Source organism: Cucurbita pepo, chromosome LG18 (assembly GCF_002806865.2).
Source record: "Cucurbita pepo subsp. pepo cultivar mu-cu-16 chromosome LG18, ASM280686v2, whole genome shotgun sequence".
NCBI classification, from domain to species: Eukaryota; Viridiplantae; Streptophyta; class Magnoliopsida; order Cucurbitales; family Cucurbitaceae; genus Cucurbita; species Cucurbita pepo.
In genome coordinates this window covers 8295487-8308765 of record NC_036655.1, presented here as the reverse complement: position 1 = coordinate 8308765, position 13279 = coordinate 8295487, and the positions used below count along the sequence as shown (strand labels likewise).

Sequence of the window (13279 nt, the reverse complement as noted above, 5' to 3'; positions counted from 1 at the left end):
GATTCAAAGCACCACAGCAGTGACAGGGCTAAGTTGGTACTTGAAAATACAATAAAAACAATCACCTCCCTGCACTGCAAACCACAGCACAGCGCAGCTCAGCAGACAGCACTGCCCATATTTTATATTTACATCCGCTGCGCCTGCGCCACCTAGTTAGTTAAGCAAACGCTGTTGAAGAAGCTGCTGCTGCGTTTGTGTGGGTGAGGTTGAGGGGAGGGCATTTCCCGTAATTTGGTAAAAGGGTTGCTTTTTATAGGGTGCACCACCCCTCTTTCCCGCCCATCCCAATGCTCTTCCTTTCTTTCTCTCTGTGGCCTCTTGGGAGTTCAACCAAAAGGAAGGTCGGAAAAAGAGCGACAGGTTGGGTTGTTTGTAGTTGTGTACCCTATGCATACGCATATACACAAACACTAGCACTAGCACTAGCACCAGCATTACATATCCAATTCCGCTAATGGATCCGGAAGCCCTCTCAGCAACTTTGTTCAAATGGGATCCTCGAGGAATGGTGGGGGGCGGCAGCGGTGCATCCCTCCCAGCACCACTACCCCCCTACTCGCTGCGCCCCAGGGAGTTGGGATTAGGAGGCCTGGAGGAGTTGTTCCAGGCTTACGGTATCAGGTACTACACCGCCGCTAAAATTGCGGAACTCGGATTCACCGTCAGCACCCTCCTGGACATGAAAGACGAAGAGTTGGAGGACATGATGAACAGCCTCTCTCACATTTTCCGTTGGGAGCTTCTGGTGGGTGAGAGGTACGGAATTAAGGCGGCTATAAGAGCCGAGCGCAGACGTCTAGATGACGAGATCGACCCCTCCAGGCGCCGTCACCTCATGTCCAACGACACCACCACCAACGTCGTCCTCGATGCCCTCTCTCAGGAAGGTCAGATACGCCTAATTTTTCTCCTTTTGTGTAGTCAGATTGATTCCGATCACTCGCTCTCTTCCTTTTGGCTTTGAACATTTGTGTGGTAATGAACGTGTTGTATTTTAGTACATGGAAGCAGTTAAGGTTTAATAGTAAGTAGAGAGGTAGGTGATAAAGCATGACTGGGTGTGTGACATAATAATAGGGCTATCGGAGGAGCCGGTGCAGCAGGAGAAGGAGGTGGTGGGAAGCGGAGGCGGAGGAGGAGCGTGGGAGGCAGTTGCAGCAGCTGAGATGAGGAAGAAGCAGCGGAGGAGAAACGTATCGAAGAAGAAGCAGGTGATAGTGATGGAGGAGGATAATGAGGAAACCGAGGGAGGTGGGGAGGAGGAGGAGAATATGGAAGTCAGCGAGAGACAGCGGGAGCATCCATTCATCGTAACCGAACCAGGGGAGGTTGCACGGGGAAAGAAGAACGGCCTCGACTATCTCTTCCACCTCTATGAGCAGTGTCGTCAATTTTTGATCCAGGTCCAGAACATTGCCAAGGAACGAGGAGAAAAATGCCCCAATAAGGTTTATTATTATTATTTTTTTAATTTTTTTTACAATAATTCCACTACCACGTCTCTATCTTAATCAACTTAAACCTCGCCCAAGTCTCTAAGTAGCCTATAATTTAGTGGATTCTGAGTTGATGGGGGGTTTTATTAAGCTTATGATATGAATGGGGCAATGGGCAATGAAGGGAAGTGAAGGAGGGNGGGGGGGTCCGTATTGCCTAAACAAAAAGTAGAAAGTGAAGGGAGAGGTGAGGTGCGTTGTCCTTGTCAAAACGTGGACAGCCCCATCAACTCTATGAATGATACTGAGGGGGCAGTCAAAGATGGCGATAGGATAGAGGTTAAAGGACAAGGACAGTGTGATGGTAATAATAATAATAATAATCTGTGGTGGTGCTTTGTTTTGAAGTTTTGAATTGTTTGTGTTTATGCTATATACGATCCAGCAGGTGACGAACCAGGTGTTTAGATACGCGAAGAAGGCGGGAGCAAGTTACATAAACAAGCCCAAAATGAGACACTACGTGCACTGCTATGCGCTGCATTGTCTGGACGAGGAAGCGTCGAATTCATTGAGGAGGGTTTTCAAAGAAAGGGGCGAAAATGTGGGAGCTTGGCGACAGGCATGCTATAAGCCTCTGGTAGCCATAGCAGCTGCCCAAGGTTGGGACATCGATGCCATTTTCAACGCACATCCACGCCTCGCCATCTGGTACGTGCCTACCAAACTCCGCCAACTCTGCCACGCCGAGCGCAACAGTTCCACAGCCTCCACCTCCGCTGCCGCCGCTCTCTTGCCTTTTTAATTTCATACTCTCTTCACTCCAATCCAAAACCTTCAACTTGTATCATCAGATCAGACACTGTCGGAATATCGAATGCAATGCTACCGTTTTGTATTCGTATCATACATTCATATCTACTAATAACTTCCGTCTCCGTAAAATTTGAACTTCAATTTTGGGTCGGAAGGGAAATTGGTTGATTTTTCTTATAAATTCTCCTGGTTCTGGTTTTGGTTTTGGTTTTGGTTTGAACATGCGGAAAGTCGCGGGGTCTATGGGCCGTAAACATTGACAATTAAGTCCAGCAACCGAAAGACCCGAGTCCAGAATTCAAACACCACTTGTGTCGGCCGCTTTCTTATTTTATTTTTGAACCCACCGTTTCATTGAGTATTTGGTGAGTTCTTGTTCAATGAATTAATGCGTTGGCGGTTCTTCCATTATCTGACCCCTCAAAGTGATGACCCTCAATTGCATCCATATCAGTAACAATTGTAACGCGCCAGATTGGGTCTGAAAGCGGCGGCTGAAGGAAGAAATTTGAATGGTTTTAAGATGAAAGTAAACCGTGTTGTCATCACTCAGCCGCATTTGATGACCCTATTTGATGACCCTTTGGAGCGCATTTGATGACCCTTTGGAGCGATGAGTTGGAACAACCAGCACCTCCATATTCTCCTTTTCCATTCACTTCCTCAATTACCCATAAGATTTAGGGGAAATTGTTGTGTTTGTTTTCCCATATCATAGTGCCTCACCTTACACTTTCTTCCTTTCACCTTACACTTCCTTCACCACACAATAATATTATTCATAACTGTTGCTCAAATGCCATAGATTCAAAATTGGAATGCTCTTAACCTATCTCGAAAAACTGCATTATTTAATTGTGGTTAGAGAAGAGTAATATTGTAACATTTTGTGTCTGAGATTCAAACCAGGATTTGGAATATAGATTCAACCAGCATTCATCTACGTCCCTTGCAACATGACCACATTACCTATTGATCTTGAAATATTTCTAAGACCGAAAACTATTATCAAATCCAAATACAAGTTCTTTTAGCATGCTAAACACACTTAACTTTTGAGTTTTTATAATCGAGGCACCGAAAAAAAAAATGCAACTTATTGGTACAAGTAGTAAAAGTATTTTTAATCATCATTTTCTCATAACTACTCATTTAGATGTGGTTTATGTGTTATTCACGTGCCTATCCTTGAGCATCACTAAACTTAACGTTACCCTAAAAAGAAACCTTGATATGTTTGTATGGCAAATAAAGCAATGTAAGGATAGAGTTAGACGAGGTGTGTAGTATATTATTTAAGAAGGAGGTGTTAAGTTATAGACATAATTAGAGGACATTGTGAAATTTGATTCCAATGGTGAGATAAAAGAGTTTTGATGATCGTGTGGGTGGGAATGTTACATGGAATAATGAAGCTGTTGTAGTAGAGGAGAAGAGAAAATGCTTATAAATAAAAATAAAAATAAAAAGCTTAGAATTGTTACTGATATGGAATAAGATTGTAAGAAGGTGAAAAGAAGCGGAGCGCATGATAATACATATAAAGGGTTTGTGTGTGATCTATAGGTTGTGGTTATTGTGATGGTGATGATAGGCATAGGGGGGCGGAGGGCATGGGGTAGTGAGTCTCTCAGGGAAGTTGAGCTTGGCTTTGGTGCCTTTGAATCTGAGGGCAGCTTCATCGTAAGCAAGTGCGGCAGCCTCAGCAGTGTCGAAGGTGCCCAGCCACACTCTTGCTGCCTTTTTCGGATCACGAATCTCAGCTGCCCATTTTCCCCACGGTCTCTGCCTTACTCCTCGATAATGCCTCTCTCTTGACACCATCCCCGTCCTGCTTCCACCACCTTGTTTTTCATCTGCTGCTGCTTGCTGCGATTGCGGCCAGTAATCTGCTTCTACTGGGCTTCTGCTACTCCCACTCCCACTCCCACTCGTTATCACTTGAGCTAACGCAGAAACCATGGCCGACGTGTCATGTTGAGATCTAGCTGAGTAGATCGGGAACGGGTTTTCTTCCTCCAATTCATCGGAAGAAAAGGGCCTCTTCCCTCGGTTCGGATCCACTTTTAGTTTTTTGGGAGTCTTGGCGTTTGGTTATTTCAGAGGAGCATGGATGATAGCCTTTTTGTTTGCGAACCTATCCTAAAATGGCTGTATATATACACACACAATCACCAACTCCCAAACCCATTTACATCATTGTAGTACACATATACAGTGCATGATGATAACTTTGGAAACTGAAAAAAGGGGAACCCCAATTTTCTTTCCTTACCACTGACTTTGCACCATCCATATTTTTGTTATGTTCGACTTCACATTCCAGCCACCCCATCCTAAACCCAATTGGAATATTTCAATCTATTATTATTATTATTATTGTAATGCTTGTACAATAAAACTTTGGATAGTGTTCTCTGTTTATTTGGCCATTTGTCAATGCCTAATGCCTAATACCACCATCACACGCATGTGTCGCATGTGTCTACAGAGACGTGCGACTCTCAGAACTTTTGATTTTTTTAGTACTATGTCACATTTTCTTCTTCATTTGCTGAGGATAATCATTGACCTACGAAACTTGCTCAATGAAGGTAGGAGCTCTTGGACAGGCCATCCGATAATTTCCTTGACAAGAAAACTTCTCATTTTTTAATAAATAAAAAAATTTACTTTAATTTGTTGGGTCTGGTTTTTAAAGAATGATTCATATACATGACTCAACGTTAACTTGTTATAATTGGGAGAGACTAACTTCTCTTTGCGTACTTAAATACTTGAAACTCACTAGCAGCTTCCAAAATTAATGAATAAATGTTTTTCCGTAAATACAATCCTTCCAATGTTGCCCCAAGCTTAGAAACAAGCATCAATAACAAAATAACAAACAAAGAGAACGAATAACTACCTAAGATAATGATGCAATGATTAAGATATTATAGACTCCGTTCTCAATCAACGAGAGTTTCAAATCACACTTTGTTAACTAAAGAAAAGAAAAATTCTCCAAACTATAACCTTTAGGATTCAGGCATGTCCTGAGGTTCAGTACTATATTCTCTGAATCCACAAATAAAGTTCCAACGCACAAGATATGAGAAAAAAAAAAAAGAAAAAAAAATATATATCTGGCTGATATTCCTTTGAATTCTTTTATCGAATTGAAGAGTAGAACACATGGTATCACCTATCATATTCTCCAGAATGGAAAAAGGTCCCGGGCACAACTAAGCCGACAGTCACTCTCGCGTAAACTTCTGTCCCCGTGGAAAAACGCCAACCATTGAACGGATATACCCACTGCATTGATATGCACACTGAACTGCAAACGAAAGTCTTGAATCTCAGTGCGACATCGCACAATTGCCCATTCTTTCGAACTTAAATGGAATGGCTGTTCTGTATGATGTGCTTGATCATGAATTTGGTTGAACATCTCTGCTTCGAATATAGGTCAGAAATTGATGAGGTATTTCTGCTAGCAGTTCTTGAACAACAGAAATCCCTCCACCTATAAGCAAGTGTTAGCTAAAAGCATGACGGGAGTTCACCATATTTCATGTCATAGTCGGATCCAAATTTCATTTCAGAGAATCACTCACCCTGTACATCCCGAAATGGAACAAATTGGACTATATCTCGTGAGGCAACACGTCCAGTTGTACTTTCAAGTCTCTCTCCCTTATCCGCATCTAAAACCTGAGTGATGTTAAAATAGAATCAGCTCCCACATAATAGAGAATTCAAAAGAGACCTAGCAATCCAGTATAATTATCAGGAAGGTTGCAACTCTGATTTAAGGACTTGGGGTATTCAGAAATACAGTTAAACGTATAACAAAACAAAACAAAACCGATCTAACTTACTCTGTTAAGCCAGAAATTTTTCTTGGTTGTGAGATAAAAACAGGTAAGATGAACAAAACAACTGTGATCTCCAAAAAGCATTCAAAATTAATAGAAACAAACAAACCCTTAGCTAGTTAAAATTAGTTCCCCGGTGGCTTCTTCACGCCACCAAGTTGTCAGCAACCAATGGTGCTGAATGCTGTACACATATCAGTTGAGAATGGGCTTAATATGTAAACTAGATACCTCCATTTCTTTAAAGTCAGCTCCACCCACTCCAACAATGAGAATGGACAATGGCAGATCAGATGCCTTCACAAGAGCATCTTTAGTTTCTTGGAGATCTGTTACCACTCCATCCTACAAAAAACTTGGGCATCATCAGAAACAAACCCTTGATAATCCAGGGGGTTTTTCAACGTTCCTGAAAAAATAAATAGGCTAAATTATGGAAAATAATCCTGAAGTTTGGGGTTCATTTAAAACAATTTAAAATGTTCCATAGATACCCTTGAAGTTTAGAATATGGTCAAAATACCTTTGCGTTATCACAATTAACAGAATTCAGCCGTGGAACCTTAAAGCACTGAGAAAAAGATGGAAATTTTTATGCCACGTAAGAAACCCCCCATGTTTGCGTGTCATCTTCTTAGCCGAGTAAAAACAGGGATGGAAAATGTCTTCAAGAATTCGAAGAAGAAATTGTAGGAACTTCTCGGAGAAGACAACATACAACCCCAAGTTAAAATCTACTCCATATGTAAACAGGGCTAATTTGCTCATTGCTTAAGCCCTGCAGATATACCAAACACTAGTTTTCTCTCGTTGTTGTGATATCAAGTGAATTTCAAATACATTTTGGGAGCCCCTTTATACTTAAACCACTTTGCACAAACTAGAAAGTAGCCCAAATTGACCAACTCAATACCAGTAATGAAGTAATAAAGTAATCCAATCTCCCCTAGTCGAGTTTCTCAGGCAAACAATCTCCAGACTACATCCTCTGCTCACCCTATGAACCACTATTATCAACAGCCAATACAAATAGCTTCCGCCAGCAATGGCACAAAAGAAAATTGACCCTCCAATGCTCCTCATATTCTCTAGGAATTGCTTGAAGTAAAAATTCCAGTTGGCTCACTGCCCCAAATCTATCAGCCAACCCATTAATGTCAACTGAAGAATCAGTCACGAAGCTGATGATTTTGTCCCTTTTCGTGCCTCAATCCCGAGGGTTGGCTTTCTAAGAGCAATGATTCTTATTCGTTCTTCAACAACTAGAATTTTCACATACCAAGTCATTGGACTGCAGTGACTTTCACTTTCGCATTTAATTTAGAACCCACAGACGATTATACAAACAATCAACATAAGAAATCCTGGAACTCCCAATCCTAGAACCTAGCTGATGTTCATTCGCACATATAGTCATCACCATCATTGCAAAAGTCATTTGCCCTGGTGTTGACCCTCTGCAGAAATCTACTGTGCGGTGGGATGTATGCAAGTTCTTGAATGCTGCTGTGAGATCAATTACAAGCAACCCCTCGAATGGATAACTGACATCAGCGTTAAAAATTTTGGAGATGGGAATTGGAAAAAGAGTTTAATGTTTGGGTATCTGTGGAAGTACCCAGAAAGAGGCTACAATTTCATATCCAAGGTCTTATAGCAACTAAAGTAAGTGGCACAGAGGAAAGTTTCAACCAAAGTGACCAAATTGGTAAGATATTGAGTAGAGTTGCAGATGTTATGCTCTTCAGGTTGAAGATTGAAGTCAGATAAATCAAGAGGTTTGCTAAGGTTCCAACTTGAGCTATTTAACACTTTGTCCGAGGATGGTAATGGGATTGTGGGTTTCTTACCTGGCTTAAAAGTTCCAATTTTTTTTCCTGTGCTCTAACACTGCACGCACGGAGGAAATCTGTTAATTGGGATAACAACAGGGGGTATTATTGAACATTTTCTAAAGTTTAAGGATATTAATGAAACTTTTTAAAGTTCCAAGAGTATTTTTTAATCTAACCCTAAAATTTAGGGATATTTTTCTAAATTTAGCCAAATAAATGTAATTAATGGCATCATGACAAGGAATGATGGCAAACTAGGATAAGATGTTCATGATGCAGAAAGCGTGCACAAAAAAGGGAAAATTGCGATCACTACAAAATTATCATCTAAAATAACTGGTAGGTGGTTGTTTGCTCTTACAGTGATTATGAGCAAAACAAAGTACTTCTGCCCACCACTTGCGAGAGACTGACTGGCAATTAATGCAGCATTATTAACCACAGGCCCAAAAAGAGTTGGTCCTGCAAGAGATACATTATGGAGCGCACTTGTATATGCCATCAAAATTCCTTGAGTTCCTTCAACCTAAAAGATAACTTACAATTGTTTAACATAGAAGCACGTTGAATTTGGCAATATTAATATCTAGGGGAACAGAAAGTGAATTTGTATTATGCAACCGTTCCACCTCGCAGTAGTGACTACTTCCATTTAGGTTGAAACAATGAGATACTGGACCATCAATTGGTCGTGCTCCAAATCCCCAAGCAGGAAAGCGTTTATCTGAGTCATAAAACTGCAACACCTCTCCAACTTCTATGATTGCCTGAAATAGTTAATAGAGTAAGTCACAGTCCAATAGTAAAACTAAAAACTAGTAGCGCTTCACATTAGGGGTCCATTCTCACTCGCTGGTATGAATTTGGCCGTCCTGAAGGATCAATGAAATGCAAGGAATCAGGAAGGCGGGGATTTCCATTTGAAGCTGAAAGACAACCATGGAAAAGTGTGACTTAGAAATAATATTACCGTCAGTGAGCCATCTGAGAAACTCAGCCATCAATAATTAGGAGAATAAAAATTTGTAGTCCAGAATTATGATTTTATTGTAAAATAATACTAGTTACCTGTGAAATCAACAGCCACCATGAAGTTCATTTCATAGCCACCAGCTATGTAATCAAGAAACGTTTGTTGAACGCTCTCAGAGAATTTGTCCACAAATAGCTGGCTTTTTAATACCTGCATTGGAATCAAAACTCATAAATAACATCAACTAAGAAAACCCAAAAAAAAAAAAAAAATGAAGGATATCATTAGGAGTTCTTTTTAGGACTTTGATATGGTAATCATGTCCAGCAGAAGGAAGTGAGAACAGATTTTCTCCCTCCCCACTAAAAGAAAGCTTCTCCAACTCCACAAGTGATTTTTGAACTTTTCTGATGAGCAAGAAAACAGAAAAAGTTACAATGTAATACGAGTACTATAAAACTCATGGAAAAATTATATTAAAAAAAGAAAAGGAAACATAATCTCTCTATTTACCCAATCAATTCATGCTTCCCGTTGTTGTTGAAGTTGTAACACTCTATTATTAAGGGGCTGTCCTGGAATTAAATACAAAAATCAACAAGAAAGCCAAACATCAGATGCTCTCAATTGGTTATTCATATTTTAGTTTCCATCTGCACTCAGAATGATAAAAACTCAATCTTGAACTACCAAGGCACACGATGCACCAATTCTCGAACTTCAAGGTAACAACTTACAGAAAAATGAACTGCAAAGGTAGATGTACAAAAGCACAAAAACATATATAGGATTCATAACGTTCCATGACAACTAAATTCACAAAGTGATTAACNGGGGGGGGGGGGGGGGGGGGGTGTAGTTCATTTCTCGAGTGTCCAAAGGGGTATGTTGTACCTTGCTTCCAACTTGTTGCATATTCAAGAATATGGGCTTCCATGTGGGATTCAAATCATTCTTTATGACTTCAGTTTTGCAAACTGGAATTGAGCTCTTACTCTCAACAGTTTTTGAAATAACCAGAAAGGGGTCCTATTTCATGAATCAGAAACGCAACAAACATAATTCACACTCCTTGTACACATACCAAAAGGAAATGAATTAACATCTCAATAATGCATACAATTCGCGAGAAGAGATCCTTGTGTTCCAAGTCTGAACACCTTAATATCATCTCTGTGGTGGTCTTTGAGCTAACACACTCCTCAGCATGAACAGTAAATTTTCCACGGTGGTGTGTATGAGTAGAGCTGGTTGATTCTTCTCTATAAACTAGATCCAAGGTAAGTGACCTGTCTGATTGGGTCACTATCTGTAAGATAGAAAAGGCTAGTGATGAACATAATCTGAATTCACAAACTAAATAATTCACTTTAGATTACAAATTATATCCCTTTGCACAGTTATGACGGAAAGCACTCAATAGCCACATTCAGCGTATAACACTCAAATCATGTGCAAGTAAATACTCAACATGATAGCATTTTAAACTACATGCAATACCTCAGATAGTACACAAGTTGCTTCACCAAGATATTGCTGTTCATCTAGCTTCAGCATCTGCATAATTTAGATTCTCCATCATTAACTAAATCTCGAGATAAATAGTTACAGCGATTTTATAAAAATCTGTTAGAATAAAAACCGACATCACGTAAACATAGAGTCCAATTGGCGTTGGGCATCGAGGAACATAAGTAACAAATCTGGGGAGAAAAATGAACCAGAGTTCCAAAATTGCAACTAAAGGTTTTATATTTATTCCTCATTAAAAAGAGAGTCAAAGAGATACAATAATCTTTTCCAAATTTCTTTCCAATCTATAAGGATTATAAAAAGTATAATATTGACATAAAAATAGATTAATCAAGTTCTGGTTTTTGGGTTAAAGATAGATGTCCAGTTTCCCCAGAGATTAATACAACAGCTGGTGCAAGGGAAAGAAGATGAGGGGAAAAAAAAAAAAAAACTGAATCAAATATCACATATTACCCTTCAGTCTTGGGAGTATTGGCAATACTGGATCTACTATTATGTGGCTAATAACAAATATCTAGTCAAAATTTAACTTAATTCGGCAAGCATATGTTTAGCCATAAAAATTCTCATAGATGCCTACCTTTACTCCTAGATTTTGATATTGAGTATCGACGTCATATACAAAAAACCTGTGATAAGATATCAATGTCTTGATTATCGCAGCAGCAGTAAGATATACACCTGATGAAGTAGAGATAGCAAAATGACCATATAAACTTACACCAAAGTTTGCACAACCTCAAATTGATAGGTAATCTTTAGCTTATGGATCCATTTTGGGTTTAATGAATTTTGAATTACTTCTGTGCGGTCAAGCTCTTCTAGTTTTCCGTCTCTTCCTTTTGTGTAGATTACCACCATGGGATCACTCTGAGGAAAATAAAATTTCCGACAGGAGATTTTTTGGGGAAACAATGGTATCAATAGATGGCCGGGTATTGACACTACCATTAACAAATCCAAAGTAAACCAAACTAGCGAAATATGTGACTTCCGAGCGAGTAAATATGCATTAAATATTCTCAATCACTAAAAAGAGCTCCAGAAATGGTAGTAGATCAGCGACTCTTTTCACTCAGTCTAGCAATGGAAGTACTACAGCAACGTTGTAAACACAGGTATAGGGAAGCCTAATTTATTAATGTTATTCTTCCAAGGAAACAAAAGCCTATATCTTACATGAAAATCATTATCAAGATATATAGTGTTTCGACGTCCATGAAAGAGATACCGACCTGGGAGAAAACATCACGGTCCCGCAAGTTAGATGCAGAGAATGAGAGCTGCGATTAGAGAAGGAGAAGAAATAGGAGGATGAAACGAGTTAGATGGGTGTAAATTAGATGAAATTAAGAACAAGTAACAACAGAGGAAGCAAGCATGAGTAGGTGTCCAGAGAGAGAGAGAGCAAAAGCAAAAACAAGGTCGATGCAGAAGAAGAATCGGCGGAATCCGTACAGTGCAAAACTTAATATGTATACTCGAGAAGAGAATAGAACCCACATGGGAATAGCAACAGAAGAGAAAGGGAAGGGTGAAGGAAAAGCTGTGGTGTAGCCAGAAGTAATTGAAAGAAGTAGGTGTAAGCAGAAAGGGGAAGAGAACCTCGATCTGGGAATAGAGGCCACGGTAGCCCCGAGACAACAAGAAACAATCTACGGCGGTGTTGGAAGTATTATTTTGGGAGAAGGGAGTGGCACCGGCGGCAGAGCGACCAACGGCGTCGTCGGAAAAGCAGTTGCCCATTGCCCAAAAGTAGGAGGCGAAAGTTGAGGAGGTGAGGGGTAGGTGCTTGCAAAGTCCAACTCCAACTGGAGCTCCAAAGGTGAGCAGAAAATATAAGGAAAAAGGAAAGTATAAATTAATAATCAATAACTAATTATTTTATACTTCAATAAACACAGCTTTCAAAGTATAAGAAGTTGGTACGTGCTAATCGGTAATGCTTGGTGGGGACTTGGTTTTTGGCTTATTCCTGTGGAGTAATTGGGATTCCCAGGTCAACCACGACGTGGACTTCAAACATCACCAATGGACATGAGAAATAAAAGGGAGGCTTAATTCAAGCATCCCACTTTCCATATTTAACTTTGTGGCTTATTCCTGAAGAGTAGGCATGGTTTCCCGGGTGCCATGCTGTATCTTCAGGCCATCTCCTCTGCTGTTGAGAAAAATATATATATATATATTTAAATTAATACCTCACGACTCTAATATTCTAGAGCAACATGACCACATAAAAAATATCTCGTAGACTATCCCGGGACATTGTACCATGTTTTGTTATTATCACTACAAACTAAATGTTCTTTTAACATGTTTTCACTCCTTAATCGTTCATGTTCTTTTAGCATATTTTGTTATCGCTTATATTTTTTAGAAAATTCATAGGCGATTATGTAACACATGATTACTCCAAACCAAACATACTTAACTTTTAAGTTCTTATAATTGAGGTACCGAAAAGAAATATAAGTATATTTAGTAACTATCAACTATTCTTAAACATTTTTTAACCATCATACCCCTCGGACCACTCTCATTTGAATAAAGTCTCGGTTCATTCATGTTCTTTTCCTGTATTCGAACATCACATGTCTATTAGCTTCTATTTTGTTTCTCTTCGAACTACATCAATGTGACTCTCAAATAAATGAGAGATACATGAATGAACCGATTAAGAATGAAACCGACCGAAGCTACAATCAAATCATTCGGTATCCAAAAGAATGAACCTACTCAAGCTACAACCAAGTCATCCCATATGCAGTAAGAATGAAACCAACCCAAGCTGCAATCTCATGGAGCTTAATTCAA

General features: G+C 39.7%; 3 protein-coding genes across 7 annotated transcripts; 1 reads left to right on the top strand and 2 right to left on the bottom strand.

Annotated features, from left to right (window-relative positions):
- The first annotated feature begins 24 nt into the window (after window positions 1–24).
- On the top strand, window positions 25–2348 carry LOC111780435 (floricaula/leafy homolog 1-like). 2 transcript variants are annotated; one of them, XM_023660849.1, is made up of 3 exons: window positions 25–890; window positions 1081–1451; window positions 1885–2348. In XM_023660849.1, exons 1-3 carry the CDS (start codon window positions 458–460, stop codon window positions 2242–2244), a joined length of 1164 nt encoding a protein of 387 aa, XP_023516617.1. In that variant the 5' UTR covers window positions 25–457; the 3' UTR covers window positions 2245–2348. The 2 variants fall into 2 exon arrangements, with proteins under 2 accessions (XP_023516617.1, XP_023516618.1); XM_023660850.1 differs by having other exon boundaries at window positions 31–890; window positions 1888–2348.
- Window positions 2349–3714: 1366 nt separating this feature from the next.
- On the bottom strand, window positions 3715–4382 carry LOC111780624 (ethylene-responsive transcription factor ERF115-like). Its single transcript, XM_023661070.1, has one exon. The coding sequence runs from the start codon at window positions 4215–4217 to the stop codon at window positions 3816–3818; it is 402 nt and encodes a 133-aa protein (XP_023516838.1). The 5' UTR covers window positions 4218–4382; the 3' UTR covers window positions 3715–3815.
- Window positions 4383–5164: 782 nt separating this feature from the next.
- Window positions 5165–12316, bottom strand: LOC111780145 (protein BONZAI 1-like). Of its 4 annotated transcripts, XM_023660456.1 has the most exons (16): window positions 12068–12315; window positions 11698–11745; window positions 11184–11332; window positions 11043–11091; window positions 10427–10483; window positions 10047–10235; window positions 9821–9955; window positions 9440–9501; window positions 9231–9333; window positions 9022–9136; window positions 8803–8879; window positions 8583–8720; window positions 8315–8479; window positions 6350–6463; window positions 5858–5954; window positions 5165–5766 (listed from the first exon to the last, which is right to left on the bottom strand). In XM_023660456.1, the coding sequence occupies exons 1-16, from the start codon at window positions 12206–12208 to the stop codon at window positions 5672–5674; spliced, it is 1734 nt and encodes a 577-aa protein (XP_023516224.1). In that variant the 5' UTR covers window positions 12209–12315; the 3' UTR covers window positions 5165–5671. The 4 variants fall into 4 exon arrangements, with proteins under 4 accessions (XP_023516224.1, XP_023516226.1, XP_023516227.1 ...); XM_023660458.1 differs by lacking the exon at window positions 9821–9955 and having other exon boundaries at window positions 9440–9496; window positions 10087–10235; XM_023660459.1 differs by lacking the exons at window positions 11043–11091; window positions 11184–11332.
- Window positions 12317–13279: the final 963 nt, after the last annotated feature.

Bases quoted from the DNA above. Each gene is read 5' to 3' on its own strand.
- LOC111780435 (XM_023660849.1), top strand. From the start codon at position 458: ATGGATCCGGAAGCCCTCTCAGCAACTTTGTTCAAATGGGATCCTCGA. The intron at 891-1,080 runs GTCAGATACGCC...ACATAATAATAG, and splicing joins CGATGCCCTCTCTCAGGAAG to GGCTATCGGAGGAGCCGGTG. The intron at 1,452-1,884 runs GTTTATTATTAT...TATACGATCCAG, and splicing joins GAGAAAAATGCCCCAATAAG to CAGGTGACGAACCAGGTGTT.
- LOC111780624 (XM_023661070.1), bottom strand. From the start codon at position 4,217: ATGGTTTCTGCGTTAGCTCAAGTGATAACGAGTGGGAGTGGGAGTGGG.
- LOC111780145 (XM_023660456.1), bottom strand. From the start codon at position 12,208: ATGGGCAACTGCTTTTCCGACGACGCCGTTGGTCGCTCTGCCGCCGGT. The intron at 11,746-12,067 runs GTTCTCTTCCCC...CTCTAATCGCAG, and splicing joins GCCTCTATTCCCAGATCGAG to CTCTCATTCTCTGCATCTAA. The intron at 8,721-8,802 runs GTGAGAATGGAC...TAACTATTTCAG, and splicing joins GGCCAAATTCATACCAGCGA to GCAATCATAGAAGTTGGAGA.